Source organism: Erpetoichthys calabaricus, chromosome 11 (genome assembly GCF_900747795.2).
Source record: "Erpetoichthys calabaricus chromosome 11, fErpCal1.3, whole genome shotgun sequence".
In the NCBI taxonomy this organism is placed as follows: Eukaryota; Metazoa; Chordata; class Cladistia; order Polypteriformes; family Polypteridae; genus Erpetoichthys; species Erpetoichthys calabaricus.
The window spans coordinates 74,940,606-74,967,199 of NC_041404.2; the positions used below are offsets into that span (position 1 = coordinate 74,940,606).

General features: G+C 36.1%; 1 protein-coding gene across 4 annotated transcripts in view; it reads left to right on the plus strand.

The window, feature by feature from the left end:
* The window catches only part of LOC114661328 (voltage-dependent L-type calcium channel subunit alpha-1D-like), a 232,888-nt gene that overhangs the window by 157,483 nt on the left and 48,811 nt on the right, over window positions 1-26,594 (plus strand). For all 4 annotated transcript variants that reach the window (XM_051933786.1, XM_051933787.1, XM_051933788.1 and 1 more), the window contains exons 21-34: window positions 1,178-1,307; window positions 1,403-1,462; window positions 1,594-1,700; window positions 3,030-3,117; window positions 5,987-6,094; window positions 6,666-6,718; window positions 8,552-8,698; window positions 9,601-9,802; window positions 10,022-10,180; window positions 11,511-11,621; window positions 12,445-12,528; window positions 15,013-15,141; window positions 20,058-20,123; window positions 21,885-21,976. In XM_051933786.1, coding sequence (XP_051789746.1) covers window positions 1,178-1,307; window positions 1,403-1,462; window positions 1,594-1,700; window positions 3,030-3,117; window positions 5,987-6,094; window positions 6,666-6,718; window positions 8,552-8,698; window positions 9,601-9,802; window positions 10,022-10,180; window positions 11,511-11,621; window positions 12,445-12,528; window positions 15,013-15,141; window positions 20,058-20,123; window positions 21,885-21,976 — 1,536 coding nt within the window. The remainder of the gene's footprint in view (window positions 1-1,177; window positions 1,308-1,402; window positions 1,463-1,593; window positions 1,701-3,029; window positions 3,118-5,986; window positions 6,095-6,665; window positions 6,719-8,551; window positions 8,699-9,600; window positions 9,803-10,021; window positions 10,181-11,510; window positions 11,622-12,444; window positions 12,529-15,012; window positions 15,142-20,057; window positions 20,124-21,884; window positions 21,977-26,594) is intronic.

Consider the following 26,594-nt stretch of genomic DNA (forward strand, 5'->3'; position numbering starts at 1 on the left):
GAAAATCCACAATCAGTTTTGACTCTAACTCCAAGGAAGGATGGCAACACATTAAATGAATTCTAGTCACAGGAGTGTCAAGCTTGACAATTACAGTTGCTGAACTGGTTGCATTGAGGATGTCAAATTACAGGGTGAAGAATTGCAGGGGATGACAAATTACACAACTTTGTGACGATGTCCCAGCATATTTTCAAATTTGCAAAGTATTCTGAGATTTTACATGCTGAGGGCCAAATTTTGGGTTCAGTTCTGCCCAAGCACTGGAATTACATGTGCAATTTGACTGATGTTCCTATTGCTCCAAAAGCACCTGGCTTGGACTACCTCTATCTGCTTCTAGTGCAGTTGCATCCATGAGCCCTCATTTGCCCTTAAATAGCCAGGGCTCAAAAGTAGCTCCTCAGAGTCAGGCCTGCAGCACACTACACAACATACCACATGACATCTAGCCTTCTGGATGTAATATTGCTTGACTGTGAATTGCAGGAAACAATGGATTGCATGACTGCCTTGTGATTTTTTGGCACAGCTTTAAGTTTGTAAAGTAGATAGATAGATAGGTAGGTAGATAAATAGATACACTCACAGGTGGCGCAATGGTAGTGCTTCTGCTTTGCAGTAAGGAGACTGTGGAAGATTGTGGGTTCGCTTCCCGGTTCCTCCCTGTGTGGATAGCGCTTTGAGTACTGAGAAAAGCGCTATATAAATGTAATGAATTATTATTATTATTATTATAGATAGATAGATAGATAGATAGATAGATAGATAGATGGCCATACAACAAAGACAGTGTGCCAGAGTTGCTGGAGATGTCAAACTACACCACTGGTGGACACAAGAGCACATTATGACTGCTCCCAACTCTTTATGATTATGAAGATGAAGTCTGAAACTGAAAACAGCCAGAAAAATCATGTAATGTGTCAGGGCCTTAACATGTTTAAAAAGCACTCCAATAATGCATCCATAATACCATGGATTTATTCACCTTGGCAGAGCTAGTTATTTTAGACCCTGCATTCATGTGTGATGAGTAAATGTAGTCTAAGGTCAGAAACAGCTACTGAAATAAAGGGATGTGCTCAGTGGCCTGGAAATTGTTGTAGGTACTGTATGCTTGGTAAAAGCTGAACTCTCTCTCCTCCTCTCTCCCCATTACCATATGACTTACCAGGATCCGTGTGGCATGCCATGCTCTGATCAATCACCACATATTCACCAATCTTATACTTGTGTTCATCATCTTAAGCAGCATTTCTCTGGCAGCAGAAGATCCCATTAGAGCACATTCATCTCGGAATCAGGTGAGACTGTTACTGGATTTTATAGCACCATTTCTTATTTATGTCTTCTCTTTTCAGTTACATGCTTTAAAGAGCTTCAATTGTCATTTTTTCAGGTGCTTGGTTATTTTGATTATGCTTTCACTTCAATATTCACTGTTGAAATCCTGCTCAAGGTAAATAATTTGTCTTGTCCATGTTAGTTTTTTTCTGATGATTTCCAAAGAAATCAAAGGTTGCAGTGAAAAATAGAATTTCTTAAACTAGTTAGTGGCTCAGTTGTGAATGATGTATTTTCTACTTGTAGATGACAGTATATGGAGCATTTCTCCATAAAGGTTCCTTCTGCAGAAATTGGTTTAATCTCTTGGATTTGCTAGTGGTCAGCGTTTCGCTCATCTCTTTTGGAATACAGTAAGTGTAAAGGCTGCTGGTGTCTAGGAAGTTGGAGGTAATATGCAATAGTAGAATTAGTGCTATTATTTCCTGTGGGCTAAGAAGATAAAAAGCACTGACTTTTTTGTACTTTTTCTACTAAAGCATCCTGTCTAGCCTCCCAGTGACTGACTACTGTTGCGACATGTCCATGAAAGAAGTTCACTGTCATTCTTCTTTAAGCATTTAACTTGTTGAAATTCTTTCATTTAAGCCAGATAACTGTGCATGTTTGTACTGTTGTTGTTGCACTTTAACCCCCATCTGAGAGTACATCAGATTTCACTTGTGACCAGTAGGGGGGTGATGCAGCCTCCTAAATCTCAGATACCAACACAAACACAAGTCCCAGGTTCAAATAAATGATTTATTATACACAATACCTTCAGAGTGGCTCACAATACACACAATTTCTCTGTTATTTCTCTGTTTCCGCTCCTCTGCACCTCCAGGCGAGCTTTGTTCTCCTTGAACCCGAGTTTGACTTGCCTGGATGTGGCAGAGCATTTCCTTTTATCTTGGACCAGGGAGTTCTGGTGCTAGGGCATACCCCAATGGAAGTACTTCCGGGTTGATTGGAAGTACCTAAGATCATGGATCACAGCTCCTAATATTACCCCCTGATGGCAACTAGCGACCCCCACAAGGCTGCTGTACAGATTTACAAATCCCAGTATGCCCTGTGGTTGTCTATGGGTATACCTGTCCCCAGGGATGCTGCCATTTAGCAGTTTGGCGGAAAATGTAATAATCCCCCTACCCTTGTCTTTCCTTTAAATTGGCCTCCCGGCCAGGTAATGTTTCTCCATTGATTCCTGCTGGGATACCAGTGTACCCATTCCACATATGGCATCCCATACCTAGATTTTTGTGTGGGCAAGGGACCATCTGCCTCTTTTCATGCCCGTTTTCCATATAGTATGCCCTGTGCAGCTTAAAAATACTGTTACATACCTTGTCACAAATATTTAGGTACTCATGTTATTAAAATCAATAAAAACAGTCTTACCTCTACATTTCCTTATTATAAGATTATTTTTAGTCATTAGCAGTCTAATATAATTAGCACACTAAATATTTCATTTCAGTATTATGTTTATCAGCCACATTTTTAATTATACTTAGTGCACATTTGTTACATATTCTGTCACATTTAGCAGCACATAAAATGTTATCACTGATAGACAAACTTTGATAACATAGAGCACCCAATATGTTTGTTCTTGTGCGCTACCTCATTGTTTCTTATTTGTAATATTGGGATAATATAATACTAAGTCTAATAGATAACCCTTTTCTGACTCTCAGCTCTAGTGCAATCTCAGTTGTGAAAATACTTCGAGTTCTTCGAGTTCTCAGGCCTTTGAGAGCCATTAATCGTGCCAAAGGATTGAAGGTAAATTACTCTTTTTTCTGTTGTATATTACAGAACATACAGAAGTCTTTAATAGAAAGATTCATGTTAATTCTTTCTCTGTCTTTATTTTGATTTAAATTCTTTGTCTGAGTATGTATTAATTGGTCCTCATGATCTTCTTATTTCTTAGTAACATACTTTAGTGTCTTGTATTATCTCTGTTTCTTCATTTCCCTGCCTTTTATAAAGTATCTGTAGTTTTTGGTTACTCTGTACTTCCCCTTGATGGCCTCTTGGCAAGTTTTCTGGTCTCTATCACTGTCTTACCTTAACCAGTTCCTTATTAAGTATATATATGTTACTAAGAGTCTGTGGGCTTTGGTTGTAAATAGTAAATAGCACAACTGTGTGCATAAGATTAATATTTTTCATGTGAGAAATGTTCTTCAGTACAAGTAAATTATATAAATTCCCATACAATATATACTGTACCTCATACATACTATGGACATAACTTTTCACACATTTTTTCTGCATTAGATTCATCCCATTTCAGGTTTGTAAATAATGAAAAATAAAGTTTAGAAAATTCAAATTCATATGATGCATTGCTTGATGCCTGTATAACAAACATAGAACTTTCAATGTTTTCATTATTCTTCATTAGTTCCTTTAATTATATTAATCTTCATATGGATTGGATTATTATTGTTGTGACAACAGAATAACACTCACTAGAAGCAAAATCAAAAAATGAAAACAAAAACGGCATCTTTACAAAAAAAAAACTATAGGAAAGAATAAACACGGGAAGAACACAAATTACAAGTAAAATCATAGCAAAAAACATGCAGATTTCCCTTCTACTTACAGTATCTGCTGTTCTAGTATGTACTATAAAGCACAACACCTCTCTGCTCCTGTCTCTCACTCTCTCTCTTTGTAGAACTGGGCCACTTTACCTCACAGTCTGACATTTGTCCCATTCTCTTCCCAACGTTACAAAAAGCTTACTGGGGTCAGTTCTGGCCAAGCCCTGGAATTACATCCTCAACTGGGACGAGGTTCCATTTGCTTCAAAAGTACCTGGCTAGAACTATCTCTAGCAGTTTCTGATTTAATTGCATCCATAACCTTTCATTTTCCCTTAGGGTTGATTTATATTTCTGCGTCAAGCCTACACCCAGGCTTCGCCAATGAAAACAGTTTAAATTTCTGCATCACGCTGCCCTTCAGCCACATGTCTGAACACTAGTTGGTGTTGTTTGTAGCACAAACGAAAATTGAATGACTCATTGAAATGCAGGCAGGTTTTGCAAGTACATTTTTTAACTGTTTCATAAATTCGCTGCCTTCTAGATTGATGTTTGCTGATATTTCATGCCATGAACTACCCGCCATCAGATTTTCTTTGTAGTATGATGATGAGGCATCATATAAATGTGTATGTTTTCTAACTTCTTAGACAAGGCTTTCCTCAATCTGCTTCATGCTTATACCAGAATAGCAGAAGACGAATGGCAATAGTCATATTTCTGATGAGGTGAGCATCAGGCTATGCCACAGGCTACTTGGGCTAGGCTACAGTGTAGCTAAAAGTGAGAGCTTGATACAAAAAAATAAATTAGCTTTTTAAGGCCCAGAGCCTCAAAGCAGCTCTCCAGAGTTAGGCCAGCAACACATTACACAGCACACTACATGACTTTTTGCCTTCAGGATGTCAGATTGCATGACTATGACTTGTGTTGAACAACAAATTATATGACCGCCTCATGATTTTTCAGCACAGTTTCAAATTTGTAAAGTATCACAAGCACACCACATTCTGACAGCCAATTGACATGCTTCCTGGCAGCACTAGTGTACATAGTACTTGACTGTGCCAGTGCCTGTACGAATGCTTACCAAGTATGGCAGGTTCAGCTACATTCTCTGGTACAACAAACACAAGGCACTGGACTGACAAACGTCTCTTATTTTCCATTGTCTAAAACACCTGTTTTCCCTTATTTCCTTTTATGAATCGTACCTACAGATGAGTGCTCATTGATTGTCTGCTCTTACATCTGAGAGCTCTTGATGTCAACCTGTTTGATTTTGTCAAGGCAAGTTGCAGACCGATTTGGTTGAGTTCATTGGGATGTCAAACTGCATGATTGGTAGTCACAGTAGCATGCCACAGCTACACTATGAAATGCACAGAAACCTATGACTGAAAGTCTCTAGAGTTATTGTGTAGTGTGACAGTGACTTTAGGCATTTCCTCCCTAGCCAAACGGGGGTCAGTTAGGACATATATAGGACATGCAACACCTTGAAAGTAGCTTTTGTTATTCTGGCCTAGGTCTATCTGTCACTTTTTTTAGACCTAGCCTGGACTTATCTCTGTAATCTGCCCCTCCTGCATGCATTTCCACAGTTTATAATATAATAGAAGCATTGCCAATGTACAACACTTCATCAAGTAACAAACATATATTATATAAATTATATAGATACAGTAGGTCAGATATTTCCTATCTGACATTCTTGCAGGCGATTAGTAGAGAAAATATGTACTTAACAGGGAACAGTTGATAACTCATGTTCTGTGCCTATTTTTCTCTTGCACAATCTCATTATAAGTTATATAAACCCATGGAGTTTTATCTGTCCTATCTTACAAGGCACCAATAACCTATGACTAGATACTGTAAATTAGTTGGATAACTGGCTTCATCTCTAAGATAAAAAGAAATAATGGCCTAAATAAATAGAAAGCAGGACTTTGGAAATAAGTTCAAAGTTGTGAATTGATGGTCCTTTACAGGAATTAGGTCCAGAAGATTTCCCTTTTAGTTTTTATTTTGGTGTTTGTAAATAGGAGTTCATTTGTATCCATAACTATTGTATTTTTCTACCTTCATAGCATGTGGTCCAATGTGTTTTTGTTGCTATAAGGACCATTGGCAATATAATGATTGTGACAACACTTCTTCAGTTCATGTTTGCTTGTATTGGAGTTCAGCTTTTTAAGGTAAGTCAGTATATACCATATAGTCCATATTTTGGTTATGTTAAAATGCAGTTAATAGAAATCAGAGATGAAAGCAGCTGTAGCTTGGTTTGTTGTGGTTACTTGGCCCATTAAATATGAAAAATAAGTGTCATAACATGTTATAGTATGACATGAAAATGATGAGTATAGACAGATGAGATGAAGGTCACAACACATCATGAAATACACTGACCCAAGTTATGAGGTCCCTTAAGAAGTAGCCACTATTAAGTGCAAATGGAAGTTACTTTAATCAGAAAGTTCTGGAGTACATGCAGTATGACGTGAAGATGCAGTATTCTAGTGCCGGTTAAATATTAATGAAGCTGCTAATTAGATTTTCATGTTTCGGCAGAATTTAATTTATTATTTTCCTGATATAGAAAGTTATACAATTTCATCAAACTCCTGATGATGTGACAGATTATTGCTTTAAAAGTGAACCTCTGGGAAGCCAAACTGAACCACTTTTCCAAACAGGATGAATCATTATAGGAAGCCACTCTCTCTCTTCAGTCCCATGAAGCCTAACTTAAACTTTGTATTTCAGGGCAAGTTCTATAGCTGCACTGATGAGGCTAAATATACTCCAGAGCATTGCAAGTAAGTCCATATTTCCATTTTTGGCTTGTTAGTAGTTAAACTATTAGTAGTAATAGTAATATTGCCATGTGTTTATGTGTACTTGTCTTTTCCAATTCCACAATAAACAAGAAAGTGTTAAAATATATAATATAATTTTAAGTAGAGTTTTTTTGCTATTACAGCAACCTTTATATTGTGCAATTTTGCCTAAGAGGTCAGAATAAATGTAGTTGTTGTTAAATGTGGAAATTACAATGAAGCATTGGATATACTTTATTAAGAATGTGTTTAAAAATATTCATACTATAATTTTCTCAAATAGTATTAATCCATTTCAGATTTGGGGTTGGTGAGTGCAAAACAGAAACAACCCAGGATGGTAACCTAGTAGATTGCAAGGCCCACTCAAATACGACCAATTTAGAATTGTATCTGGAGACAACTCCATGCAAACACAAGCAGCATGGGTAGACATATTTATACAACGAAATCTCTGTGAAAGAGATACAGTTTATTTCTTGTTGCTGAGTTTGTAAAAGATTTAATTGATGATTTGCTGGTCTGAAATTGAGAACTTGGACTTACACTCTCTGAAGTTTATTGAACTGATATGCGCTTTTTCTAGCCTCACATTGCATTCTTTAGAGTAGTAGCCAAAGGCTTTGGTCTAGTGAGTCAAATTACACTTCACAAGAGGGGGTCAAGGGCCATAACAGGAATCTTTTCATCCAGCCAGCTAATCTTCTAGTTTTGTTTTTGTCTAGTTGCTTTGCTGAGCAAGGTGATGTCTATTAGTCTAGAGAAGACAATTTCCAGTTTAATTGACAGCTGTTTATATTGACTTTGTCTTTGCCTTTTTACTACATCTGTCTAACTCATCACAACCCAGCTCTTACCTTGTTCTCTATTTCTCCACAATTTTCCAACTCACAACCATTTGGCCATTTGGTCTTTTTGGGCTCTTCAACTGTAAAGCTGTGTGTTTGTTTCTGTCCTGAAGTGTGATAGCTTACGTGGATATCAGCTTTTGTCTGTACAGCTCCTGTGAGGATGCTATACAGCAACAATCTTGTACGAATTTCTGGTTTTGTCCTCTCTGATCTTTCACCCTGAATTTTTTATTTCCCCACTTTATTTAGGCCACAATAATTTTACTGAACGTTTCTAATTTTTGGCTATTGCCTCACTTGACTCAGGGCCTTAGCTGTATTCGTTAAAATAATGTTTGTGTGTATGTGCTTTCCTGGCTGTTATACCTTACTTTATTTACTGTCCTGGATTGTTTCTAACCCTTAGGTACTTAACCCCTGCCTCTGAAATATAATATCAGTGATCAGGAAGAAAAAGAAAAAAATGTTGTATTTTGTTTTCCTCCACTGGATCTTGACAATGTTCAGCTCAGCCTGTATTCTTGGTCTTGTTTAGGCTTCAGTAGGTTTTTGAAATCAGTGTAGAATTCCAATATACATAGTTAAAGCAGTACAAGATGTGGGACAAATCAGAAACTTAATGCTGTAGTGGTAATGGATTCATGGACATGGTTATAAACCGCATGTGCTACAATTTCAGAATTGTATCAGTTATTGATAGTGGTAACCATTCAGTAATCAACATTACCTTTTAGGATGGTTCTGCCTTGATATATCTCCATAGACTGAAGATATATATTACCTAGACTGCTTATTAGAAAATAGCTGACACTTTTGCAGGCATACTCTGTCCTTCATGACCCAAGTTCCTGATTGTTCCAAGTCAGACTTGCTTTAACAATGATAAAGAAAAAGCCTATATTTGAATCTGTTTTCCAGGTGTTTTCAGTCTGTGACCAAACATTTCTGTCTTGTGTTTTAGGGGAACATTCATAGTGTACAAAGATGGTGATGTGTCTCATCCCATGGTCCGGGAACGAATCTGGCATAACAGCGACTTCAACTTTGACAATGTGCTGTCTGGAATGATGGCACTCTTCACAGTGTCGACATTTGAGGGCTGGCCAGCGTAAGTCTACATCATTGTTAAACAACCCTGTTTCTGCAATGCTGCAGTGCCTGCAGCTTTTCTTTCAATCTCTTCATTTGCGGAATTCAACTCTTGATAACTGGACTTTCTAATTTACTTATACATCTTAATATGATATGGTTTTTATTTCTCTGTGAAATTCAGGAAAATGCTTATTGATTTAAATTGTTTATTTGCAGTGGTCTTTTTATTTTTCAGTAATTTTTAATTTAGCTAACTTCATTGGTGCTAACCCTAACCCTAATTGTTTATCATTTAATATCAAGTAATTATCAGAGATACAAATAAACATGTAGCCTACATATACTGTACAATATGTAACAACTATAATATTTTGTTTGAAAGAAGCTGTTTGAATTAAGGAAAAATAAAAAATGGAAGGATTAAGGGCTTACAATTCATTCAGTTTCACCTGACATTTCATTGAATTTTCTCAAAGTGAATTACAGAGCTGGTACAGCACAAATATCTGACAGAAGTAAAGCATGAACAAGCTTTCTACCTAATTTACATGTTCAATTAATGCTAAGAATTGTCTCCCAAATAAGTAGATGACTGGGATGAAACATGTGTCTTTTGTGGCATTTCAGGCCTGGACTTGCTATGTCCTGTTTATGTTCCACATCATTTATATTTTTGCATATCTGAAGACCTTAGCATTAATATCATATCTAGTCTATCAATCTGTTAATACTTTAGTTAATGGTAGTCTTAATGGTGTTGTCACGGTATCCATGGCTACGCATTCCCATCTTGCCTGCCTTTTTCTTTAATATGTCTTAGTCCTTTGTGTATTTATGTCCCTCTTCCGGACTATTTGATCTCTTTGTATTAATTGTTCTTGTTTGATTTAATTTCTAACATTTATTTTCCATTTTCAGTTTATTATATAAGGCGATTGATGCCAATGCAGAGAATGAGGGACCTATCTACAACTATCGTGTGGAGATCTCTATCTTCTTCATTGTTTATATCATTATCATAGCTTTCTTCATGATGAACATCTTTGTGGGTTTTGTCATTATCACTTTTCGTGAGCAAGGAGAACAGGAGTATAAAAACTGTGAACTGGACAAAAATCAGGTATACTGTCAGTTGTGTTATCTATATAAATAAAAGTTATTATTATTATTATTATACTCCAGTATAGTTCTTTACAAATCTTTGTTACTGTGTTAGGACACAAATACTAGTTCTTGAGTTGTTAATGCAGCTTAGTCCAAAGTTTTTATTTTTTGCCAGTGAGAACATTTTATTTGTGACTACTGTTCTTGTTCTCTAATGCTGACATTTGATTTGTAGCGTCAATGTGTAGAATTTGCACTGAAGGCTCAGCCACTCCAACTGTACATTCCCAAGAACAAGTTTCAGTATAAATTCTGGGCCATGGTGAACTCAACTGGGTTTGAATATATCATGTTTGTGCTTATCCTTCTGAACACAATCACCTTGGCCATGCAAGTAAGTTGGAGAAAGGCTTCACTGTGATGGTGTCACTTTGCAATGATTGTTACACTTTTTTGTTTTCCTTTATATGCTTTCCCATGTCCTCCTCCAGCCAAAACCCCATACCACCCACACTTCATCTTTTTCTGATTCAGTTTGATATTTTTTGTCTTTGAGAAATACTTTTTTGATGCAGCTATTGTTATTGGTAATCATCAATATTTAACAATAAAGTAATTAAATATATTTACATTGTTAACCTGCAGAGAGCATAGATTCACTTTGCTCCTTATTTCCAACAGCAGACACTGAAACACCACATTTAACACAGACAGAAGGTATTTATTTTATAACATGGTAAGTTGGGTAATGGATAGTAGCACAAATAATACAAAAACAGTGAAATGTATATCTGTACACTGAGAGGTTGAATTTGTAGGTGTTAGGATCCTTGTTTATCAGAGCAACTGACCTTACATTCAGTTATAATCTTTCTTATTACTTACAGTATTTCTTCTCTTCTCGTCACTCCCTGATAGAAAGCTATGTGACTTTGTCCATTCCCTAAAAATAAAAAAATAATAAAGGATTTTAATTTTAATGAAAACAAATCTGCTGTTTTTTACGGCATTGTCAATGAATTGTTGCCATTTTTGACACAAGGCTTTTACCAGCTATAAAAGCATAGTGATAAATGTCTTGACACATAAGTTCAATACAAGCTATTGTTTCTTGCTTAATGCTAGCAGGGAGCATATCTTACTTTACTCTGAAATACAATTTGGTTAGGCCACAGAGTCTTAACCATTTCTCAGGAAGTTGAAGGTAATGGGATTTGCGTCTGTTACCTCCAGATTTTGTCACATTTTTATAGCTGAGATTATTCAGCCACAGTATTTTCCATTTGAATCTAAAACCATTGAAAACCGGATACAAATGTCTAACTTTCACATCTTTTCTCACTGTACTGTAATAGCCAGTTTTACTGTCTTTTGCACATTACTGTCTTTTGCACTGCAGCATTCCCTTAATATTCTTTAAGTATACATTTAGATGTTTAACAAATAAATAAATAAAACAGGATTTTATAGTATAATGTTTTTGTTCATGATATGAGTTCTACAAACCCATATCTGCCTGCCCAAGATTAGAAAGGTCCTACATCCATAACTTGCATGTTGCATCCCTTGGGTCCTGCAGGATCTCAGTTCCAATGCACACCTGTACTTTTATTTTTAATTTATTCCAAAGTTTTCAGTGTCATATCAAATTCTCAGCCATGCTAAACAGTACTCTAGTATGGCCACAACTGTTATTTCTTTTCTTTCATTCTTTTTGATTGTAGCACTATAACCAGTCACAAGCCTTTAATTATGCAATGGACATACTGAACATGGTCTTTACTGGACTGTTCACTGTTGAGATGGTGCTTAAGATTACTGCCTTCAAACCAAAGGTAGGTGGGCAATGTCTTTTGAGCAGCTTTGGACAAGCTACCATTTTTCATTTATTTTTTTATTTTTTTTGCAAAACCTATTCATTATTGTCTAAGTGTTGCTGTATTGTCTTGTTCTTCTGTTTAGATTCAATTTAGAAATATGTAAAAGGTAATGTGTCAGTCATCAAAAACATAAAATTAAGCTGAATTGCAAAGCATAAACATCTTAATTTAAATCCCACACATACTTTATACAGTTAATATAAAAAATAATTTTCAAAATTTCAAGATCACCTAAAGAATTTTAATTAACCAAGCAATCAAGTTTTATGTTTACAGCAATTTAATTTTTAAGCATTATCTCTGAATGTGTTGCATAGAAATTCGTACTGGTCGATTATGCAAAGCACCAAGGTAAGAAAAAATGGACAAGGCAAAGATAAAATGGTTCATGAAAGTTTTCCAGATTAAATATTAGATATGAATAAAAATATTTTTGAGGTCATCATTATAAAATGTCACCATGTTTCTTGCTTTGTATGCTCTCTTGTGAATTTATGTTTTATGTGTGTCTTTTTAGAATTCATGCAGTTAGTTCAGTGGATCTTTACAGCTGTAATTAGTTGGTAATTAGTGGACCTAACATGGCTATTTTTTTCACTTGCTGTGTAGTCCTATCATCTATTATATGTACTGTATGCAACTGTTTATTATCCCGTGAAGTATAAATAGTAATATTTGTGAAGCACCTGGTTTCTTTGCTTCAGTTTTGTTGTATCATCATTTCATCCTTTTAACTTTTTTGTTCTTGTTCTTCTTCCTTACCTTTTCTGTTTGGCAGCACTACTTCTGCGATGCTTGGAACACATTTGATGCTCTGATCGTAGTTGGCAGTGTGGTTGATATTGCAGTAACTGAAGTCAGTGTGAGTACTGGAATGGGGAGTGTGTTTTAGAAAAACTCAAAGACTCCAGTATTGCCACCATAGTGACACAAATCCACTGTTTACAATATTGTCTTCGCATTTCAGAAAATGCCTTGCCAGACTGCTACCATTTCCTCTGGTCACTGGAGATGACTATTGTGTATTGTTAAACTGTTTTATCTACAATGAAAATGCATGCATGCCATGATTGTTGATAGCCTTGTCCTAAACAATTACCCCCAGAAGTTTAGTTACTGTGCTGAAACTGTAGGTAGAACTGTAGGTTCATGTGCTCTTTGTCTAAGGTACCATTCATTTTCTGTTGTTCATGTTGTGTCTGATCATCGTAAAGTCACATCTTCTCTCATTGTCCATCCTTTCTCTCATTTTCGACTTTTTTAATCATCTCAGAATGGGGGCCATGTTGGAGAGGTAAGCTATACTTTCCATGATTGTCTGTTCACTACACTTTTTTTGTTTTATTGTTCCCACATTTCTGGTGCCTTTTGCTGTTTTCATCTTGTAGAATGTATACATTGTTAGTATTAGATTAAAAGGTTTTTTGTTACTAAAGTGCTGTCATGACATGGCAAATTCTTAATAATCTTTTTCAGATGTGGGCATTTACATTGGCCATGGAGCAAGAGGTGGCATTTTTACTTTAAGAAAATAATAATATATTATCTTAAAGATGTCAAAGGCCAGTCAAATGAAAAGAGAAGCAAAGGCAAATTTTGGATAAAAAGTATTTGAGTTTCCTGTAAAATGCATTGCAGCAAACAGTTTGCATATTCTTGTCTTAATGCCTTACATTAATTTAAAAAGAAGGATAAGAAACAAAATACATTGAATCCAACTACTGAATGCATAAAAGGCACTTAGAAGTTACATTATCTTAATATCTAACAAATATGTTGCTTATTCATGATCATTGTGTCTGTCTCTCACATATATTTTCACTGTGGGACCTAGCTATGCCCTTTGCTATGCTGGTAGTGACCAGACTGCTGGTCACCTTTTACCAGCTGTGCAACTGCCCATAATATTTGCACAAATATTGTATATTTGTAGTTGCTTTTTTATAATTAAGTCCTGATTGCTTCTTATAGTAGTGAGTAGTGGTAGTAGCAACTATAATGGACGACCAATTAACTGGCCCTTCCTATGTAATTACTGCTCATTCTTTGAGAGCACTAAACTATACAGTATATTGTGAAAAACTGTTTAAAGCCACTAAGTAGATGCCAACTAATTGAGTTATAAGTGCAATTCAGAGGGAAAATGGGCAAAACTGAATGTTTAAATTTAAGTAGATTTGAATGTGGCATAGATGTGCTGGTTTTGAGTGTGTCAGGAACAGCAGCCACTTTTTCACACATGACAGTATCACTGAATATGTCAGTGTCACTGAATATATCAACTGGGGAATCATTTATAAAGCTAGCTTACACACAAAAAGAGGCTTTAAATGTGTGTACGCAACTACTGATGCAAACATCAAGATTTATAAAAGAAAAACTTGATGGGGGAGCATGGATATATTTGCAACAGCTCTGATCCATGCATACGGAACATTTTGGAGAAACTGAGAAATGCGACACCCTTGATAAAATAAGGAAATGAAGCCAAACCAGCTAAGTGACGACTTGCACACATAATAATACAAATTACCAAGCCATTATTATAATGTGCGTTGAGGTGATAAATATATTACATTTCAAAAGTGATGAATATGCTGTATGGACTGTACTTCAGTTCCTTTTTAAGCGGGCCAATGCTGTGTATTTGTACCAAACAACTTTTTTGGCTTTTCATCAGTTTATATTGGCTGCCTGCTGTCACTTCTCAGGGAACTGACCAACAGTTCAGGAATATCTCAGCCAAGCTTTTTTCTTTGTTGCCCTTTATGTTGGAAGCCAGCAGTGTCCGGTTCGTGTAATAGGAGCAATTTACTGCACTCATATTGCAATAATGCACCTAACAAGAATTAAGCTGTTTTTGTTGACTGTAAGCAGTGACATTCCATTAATGCACAAGTCTTCTGTGATGTCAAGATGTGATTGACAAACATAATGGCTTAGTGGCCTGTGTCAAGATGTGATTAATTTATTCTGAGGCAAAGTAGCTTATATATATTCATAGCTTCATATATATGCCATATATTCATGGGTTATTCCTAACTATTCTGGTTATAGAAATGTCCTTGTTAGAGTTAATTAATGACAGTAAATTGATCCAGTTGATTGTTCCCAGTGAAAGGCTAATCCAGTGCTGGTTCTTGCTTTACACCGTTTGGGGCTGGGACATGACCTATGCAAACCTGGAGCCAGCTGGAGAATGTATGAAAAAAAGACTACATGATGTATACAAATGAGAAAATACTATTCTTATGAAAAAAACAGTATGAAGTTGTTTTTTCAATATGACTGAAAAGTAAATGTTTTTTGCATCCTCTGGTTATGTTTCTTGTACATCATATTTCAGAGTTCAGAGGACAGTTCCAGAATCTCCATCACATTCTTTCGTCTCTTCCGTGTCATGCGATTAGTCAAACTCCTTAGCAAAGGGGAAGGCATAAGGACTCTACTATGGACCTTCATTAAATCCTTCCAGGTAATGCTTTTAAAAGATACATTTTTTGACAGGCCTGTTTGCTAAGCACTGTTTAGATAACAGAGGATTCCTGACTATGAATGAGGTGTCTGCAGCATAAGCTGCAATACTGCATTTCAGAACAGTGGGAGCACTCAACAGAGACTAAATAAGGAGTGAAATACCCACACCTGTATGTCAGTGTGGGTAGACAGGGAATGCAAGTTGGCAGTGGGTCCTGTCAGTGCAGAGATTACATTAGAAGGGATTCCACTTGGGGCAACACTTACAGAATGGGTTGCATAATTTGAGAAAGTCTATAATAGGAGCTGGTAAACCAGCAATGGCTGAGAGAGAGGGAAAGTGTAAGGTAATAAGGAAACTGCCAGAGGTCATTTACAAATACCTCAGACTGCTATGAGTACAGAATTTGGCAGGGACTAGAAAGGATGATTTTGCCACTTCAAATGAAATGGCTTTTTAAGATTGCAGGGGTGCAGGGATGGAGCTGTTAATGGAAGCTTTGTCTTAATGGTTTTATAACTGGAGAGGGACTACTCTGATCCTGGAAGTGATCCTGAATCCTGGCCCAGATGTGACAATGTGAGAGAGTATAAGGGCCACTAATGAATGAGGTTTGCACAGTCCTGAGTCAGAAGGAGAGATGAGATGAAGGCTGACAGATAAATATTGTTGAGATGGGAAAGTGGACAGTTGTTGGGGTTTAAATTAAATTAGGTGTTTGGTACTGGATATTTTCACATTTTGGAGAGAGCAGACTAGCTCAATAATGTAAATTGCAACATTACAAAGACTCCATCAGTCAATTATACAACAAAGCATTGTACATTTTCTCATTCATCAATATATATATATATATATATATATATATATATATATATATTGCATTGTCTATTGATATATGTATATTACTATAAATAGTAGTGACAAAGTGGTATCAGTGTGTTAGTTGTTTTCATTGAAGATGTTAAAAGCTTTCCTTGACCAACCACAAGAGTTGGGTTCCGTTCTTAAAACACCCCCAAAATACCATTGCAGTGAACAGAAAAGAGAAAAAATTAAAAACTACAAACTTATTCAAACAAGTATTTCATCACATAAATCTTAATTACATAGTCAGCTCTAGAACATGTAATATATTCTTTTATTACTATTATGTATTATGCAAGTTATCAGATATAAAACAAGTTGACTGAATTTTTTAAAAATACAAGGGGGCTCTGCCCCCTGCTCGCTTTGCTCGCCAACCCGCATGTTTGGTTTACCGAATATACAATACAATTTATTTTTTGTATAGCCCAAAATCTCACAAGAAGTGCCGCAATGGGCTTTAACAGGCCCTGCCTCTTGACAGCCCCCCAGCCTTGACCCTCTAAGAAGACCAGAAAAAACTCCCCAAAAAAAACCCTTGTAGGGAAAAAATGGAAGAAACCTAGGGAAAGGCAGTTCAAAGAGAGACCCCTTTCCAGGTAGGTTGGGCGTGCAGTGGGTGTCAAAAAGAAGGGGGTCAATACAATACAGTACAATACATAGAACAGAATAAATCATCAATACAGTATAAAAATAAAAATTCTAGAAGTACAGAGTAGAATTTCACATTAGATGATATCACATAATATGATTTGGATTTGTTTTAAGTCCTGGAGACCTCATTCATCAAGCTGCCTCCCCCATTTTGCCATTCCACATCTGAAATAGCGCTAATCCGATGAAAGGACCCCTCATTCCCACGTCCCCATTCATCAGGGATGATTTTACCTTAGGCAGGCAATCTACAATTTAAAGAGATTGTTATTTTCTTGTGAATTGTTACATATGCATTATTTTCACTTTTACTTTAAAAACTTTTGTAAAAACAATACTTGTTTCTTTATTTCCTGCCCCGTGCGTGGTTACATCTCTTTCTTCCCGGACGTATAATACTGCTCGTGTTGTGAAGGGTGTTGCAGCTGAACGTACGCTAAGGATATGCCTTTGGATCATTTGCTGTCTTTTTGCTGCTTGCTAGCTGCCTCTTCTGCCTGTCGCATGTCGTTGTTTTAAGAGCTTGGAGCACATGATGCTTGCCTGCCAAAAGCAATCCAACAACTGCTAGCTTAGAGGTCTGTTGACTTGTTTTAAATGGTGGCTCACTGCCTGGTCTCGCGTGATGTTGTAAAAGAAATACCTGTGTTTTATTTCTGGCCCCGGGCGTGGTTGAATTATTTCTTGCAGGTTGTATAATGCTGCACGCGTTCGGAATTGGTTGGTGGGGGGGGGGGGGGAAAGGTGCTGTCGCTCTGCCCTTCAATCTTTTTTAAAACCTGTACAGCCGCTGTCCTTTTTGCTACAGCCTTGGGACAATATCTTGGCACCAAGTCTCATGTTTACGGTCCCCGCGAGACACACCGTGGCAAGTCTCCTTGATCTCGCGGGTCTTTAAAATGTCTTTAAAGATGATCACGTATCGTAGCCTTGCATTTGCTTTCCATTCCAGGATGTTCTTTTATATATAGAGAGATAAATGTTTGAAATTTAAATAAAATAGATTGGATGTGTGTGTGGCAGTAACATATTAGAAATTACAAAAGATAATGGTTTAACATTTTGGAACCGTGTTCAGGAAGGCTGTGGGCAGAGCATTGCAAGGATTATGCAAATTTAGCACAGATGAAGTGAACAATACCAAAGGTTAAGTATTAGAGATAAAATGTTACAAATTTAGTCTTGTTTACAATGAGAATTCTTTGCTTTGCTGATATACATATTGTAGGCTGCTTGATGATGTCTGTTTACATTTTTATTTAGCATCTGATCTACAGTTGAATTTTACATTCCACTAATTCTCTATGCAGTGCCTTTGAGAGCTTTTTTGCTGTTTTCAATTTTTGCAAGAGCAAGTTGCATACAGAGCATAAGTGTCTATACCTACACCAGCTGTTCTTTTTGTGCTGAGTAACAAAATTAGATGTGAAAAGATGGAGGCAGCAGTGTGGTCCATGAGACACAAACTTAGTTTGTTTTGGTTTAAGTTCATATCACTGAGAGCAGTCAAGATAGAAAGCTCACGCCATCTAAATGGTATAAAAGATATTAATATTGTTTTTTAGTAAAGTAAGTTAATTCACACTCAATATGGAGAACCTATGGAGAATATGACATAACACATAAAAAAATAACAGGTCATGGAAGTCCCAACTCATTCCTTAATGTTAAGCCCTAGTATAAAAGAACAGAAATTATTAATTGATTCCCAGATATAGTTGTCTGATATTGTTAATGGAACTTTGCTATGTCAAAATTTTTGCCTGTATATGAAAGCATTATCCAGGCAAATCCAAATATTGACCTAGACATAGCTCATAAATTTAATTCAGATAGAAGCACAGGCATACTAGAAAGCAAGACATACTACTTTAAGGAGAGTTTGAAGGAGTGAGATTGATTATCTGCACTAAAGGCATGCCAGGCAAATGAGAACTGGCTTAATGCACTGGTTAATTCTGAAAATGTCACCCTCAAGTGAAAGATATAGAAAGATAACAGTTAATTCAAAATTAGTGAAAACTTGTTGGACTTTCTTAAAAGCTATCAAGGTGTGTGAAAACACCTACAAAACTAGGCAAACTAAAGTGGAAGATGTAAAAATAAGGATAAAGTATCAACGATAAACACATAGGAAGCCATAGTCGTCATTGTCATGTACAATAATAGTATTAAGGAAAATTTAATTAGAAGAGAGAAGCAACAACTGTGTAGTAATATTACAGCAGCTTTAACTAACTGTACATTGAAATGATAGAAATTATAGACTTAAAACAGGTAAACACTTTAAAAAAGAATAATACAATGCCAGTTTTGCTTCATGTCTGTTTTCACAGAAGCAAGCTGTTGTATAAAAAGCCAGCCATTTCAGTACCTCAAGTTCAACTTGCTGAATTTGAAAAAAAATTGCAGTGTACATTATCACTGGAAAATTAGAGAAACTTGCCCAGATATCCTTTAGGGATATAATGCATACAGTGGATGTAGCATAGATGGAATTCCTACCCCAGAGATTGAATTTAAAGTGCAGAGTAAGTCATGCAAACTGTCCTGGGGCATCAACAAAAAAGACAGAGGTGCCCTGCCATTTTCATAGCAACTTCTACACCTCTCAGGTAGTAGAGAAAATTAAGGCACCTCAGTTGATCTTCTTTAAATCTAAACCTAGAAAGAATAAAGAAGTACTACAGTGGGTCTCAGATTTTAGGTTGCTTGACACAAAACTGAAAAAACAAAAGGAAGTGTCTTATACTGTTTTCCCTTTCTGAGGCGCAAATGAGAGACTTGCTTGAGGGTGTATAAACTCTTAGTTAAGGAGTTGAATGCATCCAGTTCATATTGTCATGTCAGAAGTTATATGACACAAAGAAGTAGGCTTTAAGTTTTACCAGTAAAGGTTTAACAGCTAGGTACTGAAATTAGTGGCAGAACTGACAAGGTGGGCCTCTTAGTAGTTCTGCATTTACCATGCACGACTTTTTTCTGAAGAAATTAGAATTTTAACAGATGGCTCAAATCTTTTTATAGAACATAGAAGCATTGATTTATGGGATATTGAGGAGTCCTTAGACAGAACTGGGAGTATTTAATCTCAGGTTCTTTCACTTTCTTTTGTATGTGTAATTTTCTTGGTTTTTCATGGTAAACAACTCAGTTACTTGGTTTTGTGTTAATTTCGTAAAATATTTGCAATGTGTTAACCCATGACCAAGCATATGGTCAGTTTTGATGTAGTGTGCGTGTTCATCTTGTTTTACATTCAGGTTTAAAACTATTTTTTTTTATAAAAACAATTTAACAAATGTCATATTTAATGTTTGCTTGAAGACCATTTATTAGAACTAAACTGCCTTAAGTAACTCATAGTTTTTTCTGTTCTGTTCTGTTTACAGGCCCTGCCATATGTTGCTCTGCTGATTGCGATGATCTTCTTCATCTATGCTGTCATTGGAATGCAGGTATCATGTCCAATGTAGTTTAAATTACCTCTGATTCTGATTTACTGAGTACTAATAATTTGTAATTTTTAGTCAATTTTTATGCTTCAGGTTTGAAAAATGAAGAAAAAATGCTATAAATATACTTTACAAGATAATTGTTTAGTTTTGTAGTATGCTATATAGATATCACAACAGATTTGTTTTTGGTCATTAGTATTTCCAACTTACAAAATACATAATTAGTGCTAATAGTCTTATATTGCATTAAATAAATTAAACTATTTAAGATTGTTTTGTAAGCTATATAAGTAAAATTTTTAAATTGATAGTTGCAAGCAGTATTGTATTGTGTCCATATGCTTTTAAAAAGTTAATGTCTTATAATGAACCAATACTTATTAAATTGTTGCATTTTCTTGAGATAAGTCCACTATAATAATAATGTGCGTAAGACCACTTGTTTGACTGCAGTTTGAAACTGTAACTTTGGGTTGTGCCAGATTTTAAGATTAAATTTTATAATTACACATTTCCTTATACTTTTCTTGTATTACTCAGCTTGAATTCACTAGTACATCTGCCATAAACAAAATTGCAGATAAAAATGTCTGTCTTTGAAACAATAGTAGACATTTTAACACTATGGCCTTCTTACCAAAGGTAATGGATATAAACAGTTAAGAATTCATCCTTTTATCATGTTTTGCCCTGTCACTACAAAGGTTTTTCCTTCATATATGCATAGAGTAAAAAAATCTGAAATTCTTAAAATGCTGTAGTAAACAAGTTCCTCACAATGTTTCCATTTGTTTAATTACACTTTAATTGTATAAGAAAACTTTCAAAATCTAACAGGGACTACATTGCTGTGTAACTGAAAAAAAAATTAAAACAGAAAACATGTCACATTGGAAATGTATAATACAAAAACTTTGTAAATTTAAAGAATGGGTCAGTTATAGGGTAAACTATTAAAGTGTTTGATTTGGGCAGATATTGTCTAATACCTTGTTTTAGCCATTCACCATTATTTCTGAAATAGTAAGTTGCACTCATCTTGGAGGTACTACTCATATTAACAATATAATCCTGAGTGCATTGTCAAAGGAAAGAGTTAATTTTTAGTGTTGCTCTCCACCTCCACAACTATTGACAAATAAATTATAGTATGGAGAAGTGCAAAAGGAAGGATGCACTTCCTCTATACATGGCTTTGCATCTAAAGTTACTGTATAGTCATATTAGTCTACAGTACTCTCGGTGTTTGATCTTTTAATATTTCCATAATCATGTTTAATGTCAATAGGAATGAAAAATGTATTTAGGTGTTATGGAAAAGAAATCAAATGCCTGGCTTATGAAATGTACAGTATAGATACCATTTTTAGCTATTGGTTACTGTTTCCATTACTGTAACAGTGTTAATATTTAAATATTAACAAACAAAAATTATTATACAGTTGTAATAGTTTAGAAGAGTGGAACATGTAGTATATTACTTTTAATAATTCAAAGTTGCACGGTTTACACTTTTATTTTGAATATCCACAAAATACTTCAGATTTATAAAAATACTGTATACAGTATTAGATGGACTGATTCACAAAGTCTACACTTATATCAGACAATGCTGCGAAAAGCTAATTTCCAAAACAGTGGTTAGATAGTTTGAAAAGAAGTTGTTGTTTTTGATAAGTACAGTAGAGTAAAAGCATCTTTTGTGATCTTTTATACTTAGTGGTGCTAACATTGTTGGATTTTTTTTTCATTTTCTTTTAGACTTTTGGAAAAGTTGCTTTGCAAGATTCAACACAAATTAACAGAAACAACAACTTCCAGACTTTCCCTCAAGCTGTATTGCTACTTTTCAGGTCTGTTCTGTGCTGACTTTGTAGTTATTGCACTCAGATAAAATTAGGTGTAATTGGAGCTTTTAAATGGACGGCATGGTGGCGCAGTGGTAGCACTGCTGCCTCGCAGTTAGGAGACCTGGGCTCGCTTCCCGGGCCTCCCTGCATGGAGTGTTGCATGTTCTCCCCGTGTCTGCGTGGGTTTTCTTTAGGTGCTCTGGTTTCCTCCCACAGTCCAAAGACATGCAGGTTAGGTGCAATTGGCAATTGTTCCTAGTGTGTGCTTGCTTGCGCCCTGCCCGGGGATTTGTTCCTTCCTTGCACCCTGTGCTGGCTGGGATTGGCTCCAGCAGACCCCCATGACCTTGTGTTAGGATATAGATGGATGGATGGAGCTTTTAAACAGTCAGCTTAATTCAGTTAACATAATGCACTACTCTGAATATCTTTAGCAGCAATTTATTCATTTGTATGAATAATTTTAGCAGAGAAATTAATGCTAATAGTATGCCTGTGTCTATAGTCCCAGTTGAGAAGTTGGCTCATTTTCTCCCAGTCTGCTTGGATTTTCCTCCATTATTCTAATGACATGCATATTAGGTTATTTGCTAAATCTATATTGGCCCAGTATGAGTGACAATGCACCTAGAGCTGTCAAGATATGCACAGCTCCCAAAATGAACAGGCAGATTTCTAGCAAAGAGAGTGTTTATTGGGTAAATAAGGTTTGAATGAGAGGGTATAATGGAAAGACTAAAACAAAGGGTTAACTCAAAGGAAAAAATAAACATAGCACTACAGTATACTCCTCTTGGCAATGGTGTACTTACATAAGCCCAGTGCCTTCTTGACACCTATCTAACTTCCATAAGCTTGTACCAATATTCTGACCTTCTCTTGCTCATTCTTCTCTCTGCCAGGTGAACTCTTAAATTCACTCCCAAAATTCTAGACCAGTGCTTTCCAAAATTTTTCATGGCAAGCCCTTCAAGGTCTTCCAAATTTATGCTACCCCACTGTGACAGTCCTGCGTATTTACATGTCTGTCTATATTTTAGAGGAAGAGTAGAGAAAAAAGCCTTGTTTACATTCATGAAAACATTTGTTAATACAAGTTTTTCAATATTTTTCAATATTGTTTTACAAATATTTTGAGGTGAGGTCACATATCAGACTTGCATTTCTTCATCAAGAATTTGTAAACATTCTGAGTTTTACTGTTTTTATAAAGTATCATGTTTTTGATTTTCCCTAAAATTCAGTTTTAAAGAGGCTTTTCAATATCAGCAATGCTCATTTAGTTACCTCAGCCAAAATACAGTTAACGTACATTTAAGTAACTGCTGATTTGACACACCATGCTTAAAATGCAATGACTAAAACACGGGTATAATAAAAATAAGTATTATGATCACCTGTATTATACTTTCGCTGTAACTTTAGAGGAAGAAAAAAAGAAACGGATGTTTAGTTTAGTCCCATAGTCCCATATGTTATTCATTTACTGCCATCTCCTGCCCATAGCACTCAACTGGCATCCCATGTTACAATATATTAAGTGGGGTCAGTTCTCATGCACTTTAGCTGTTCTCCAATGGCTGCTTTTTTATTTTTAAATTGTATTTAACGTGTTTGACCAATCACAAGCAATTTTCTCTGGGGTTTCAGTGTGCAAACTGTGTCTGTTCTGCTGTCTCATTGATCACTTCACTTTGTGCACACAGTTATGTTTCATTTGAAGGCTGAAATTTTCACCTGCTTATTTTAATTGTACATGAATCACAACAATGGTATGCTTTTCAGATGCACTGTTAGCAAAAAAGTAAAAATATTATTAACACAAAGTAAAAAAGCACATAGAGTACTATACCAACATATATACAGATCCAAGAATATTCAAGATATACTTGAATTTGAACATGTTTACATATTTGAATATGAACTTATTTTTAATATGAGCATTCAGATCTTCATTTTAGGCTAAATTGACAGCTCACCTACAGAAATGTTTGTTTTCTGGGTCCTTTAGAGCAGGGGTCCCCAACCACCGGTCCGCGACCCACTACCGGGCCGCAGCCCTCTGACAGCCGGGCCGTGAGAGAACTGCCGGCAACGGAGACTCACTCAGACTTTTCAGAACGCTTGGCGGGCGGGGCTTTGCAGCGGCGCAGAGAGAGGAGAGGGACCGAGGTGAGAGAGTATTACAACAAAGTATTGTTATGGTCCCGACAGTTTCCCCATATGACACGAGTCTATAGAAATCGCGTTACTACGAAGTACATTCAGCAGATGCTTTCATTACAACGAAGTGACCTTGAAATGCCTGAATGAATCATCCACAGAGCAGTTAGATCTGTGGTCGCAGCTCAGATGTGCACGTTTGCACAACGATCCTCAAACAGAAACATTGTAAAAAAAATTCTTTCTTCGAACTTTCCTCGTACTGTTTTTTTTTTTTTTGCTGTTTTTGTTTTCTGTGGTTTTCAGTGATACCTTTTGCTTATTGCTTGTCAACATTTCAAAAACATCCATTGGAATTTAACTCATTGTCACCCTCCTATAGAAACGGCAGACACGAAAAAAACGATAACAGTGTTAATGTTTGTGATGTGCAATCTTTTGGAATGGCAAATGCAAAGCATATGTCTTTGTTATATGCAAAAAAAGAAGAAAAATCTCAGGTTGCAAACGTATGCGAACTGCTTAATAACTTAATAATAATAGAAATGTTATGTAAATTGTGTATAAAACTGCCCCCACTCCCCCCCGACCGGTCCGTGGAAAAATTTGCATCTAATAAAGTGGTCCTTGCTGTCAAAAAGGTTGGGGACCACTGCTTTAGAGCCAATAACGAAAATCTCAAATTTGTCATCTTTTGAAATAATTGCTTGCTATCTAACATTTAATGTCAGAGATACAATTCAGTAAATCGATAATATATTTATTATCATTAGCATTCATACTGACATAAAATTGAATTAAGATATACTGTAGTATATGTCGTCTCTCAATAAATCCCAAAAGGGCAAAAATAAATATTTAACAGTAGGGGCCCCAAAATTGAACCTGGAGGCACACCATCACTAACTGACACTACAGAAGAACTGAATAATGTCATTCATAAAGGTAAAACTTGAATTAGAACAGTGTTGTGCCAGAGATTTCTAGTAATGTCAACCAAGATGACATGACCAACAGTATTGAAAGCTGTGCTAAGACCAAGAAAAATAAGAATACAGTACCCAATTTTCATTAGTCTTGAGAATAATATAATTTGTTAGTCTTACCGATGCTATTTCTGTACTATGCCAACCCACAAAACTCTGACTAGAACTTTTCAAATAACCGATTTAAATTAATAATAATAATAATAATTCATTACATTTATATTAATACATTTGATCAGATGATCAGATACATCTTTCTCTAAAACCTTGATCAAAAAATGAAAGCTTAGAAATTGTAGAAAAATTATTCAAGTAGTCAGGATAGAAATTAGGCTTTTTTAACATGGGGTGTATCACAGCAATTTTAAAATAAGATGAAATTATCCCAGTTAATAGCGAGATATTAATGATATTAACAACATCAGATAAAACAATATCAATTAACTTTTTTAATAGTCTTCTTAGCAACATATCTAAACTAGGTGGGGAGAATTTAAAGAAGATAAAATCTCAACAAGTTCCTCTGCTGAGAAGGGCACAAAATGGTACAAGTATGCATTGGCAGGCAAAGGAGAAACCATTAATAGGTTGTGAAACGAAGACAGTCTGATCTCTAATATCTTATTCTAAACAGAGTTAAAAAACTCACATTGCTTAGGAGTAGAATCATAATTGTATTGTTAACTGGATTTAGTAAACTATCTATTGTATTAAACAGTTGTGAACTAAATAGACCTTGACACCAAAAAGAGGTTTGGGGCAGCCACCCGTATACTTGATTCAGGCTGCAGAAATGAGGTTTTGGTTGCACAGAAATGTACAAATTGAGTCCACAACAGAACTGATTGGAAAGAGGTGGTTGGGTTTCTTTTGTGGCTGGTCATCGGAAGTGATGTCATCTGGAGCAAGAACTGGAAGTGGCATTCTGGTTGGGGACCGGAAGTGGCATCATCAGTGACCCAGAAACTGGAAGTGTTGTCATCAGGTCGGGACTGGAAAAAGTGTCATCAGAATCAGGCAGAGTTTCCTGTGTCTGGTCTGCAGAGATAAAAGAGAAAGGTTTACTGCACCCCGCCACCCACTGACCTGGCATGGAATTATCTTCTTTTTGTCCTTTTAGTTGCCTCCTATGCGCACGTGTGTGACGCAGTAATAAAGGTTTATGGCAGTTATTAGCTATTAAACTAGAGAAATAATTTGATCTCATATTTGTCATAGTGGCATTAACACTAGAATCCCCGAAGCCTAAGAAAAAACGCGTAATACTGGGCCACCTTAAATTCCTTCACACCTCTCTTCATCGGCGTCTTTTGTTTTGCAAATATGTTGATCAGCACAAGCAGCAAGCAGCCTGCTATCCCATTAAACCCCCCCACCCCCACCAACGCAGCTCAAGATGCAGAGAAGATTCTCAGAGCTAAAGTCTCTTTATCTGGTTGTGAGATTCCTGGAACTGTAGAGGGTAAATATTA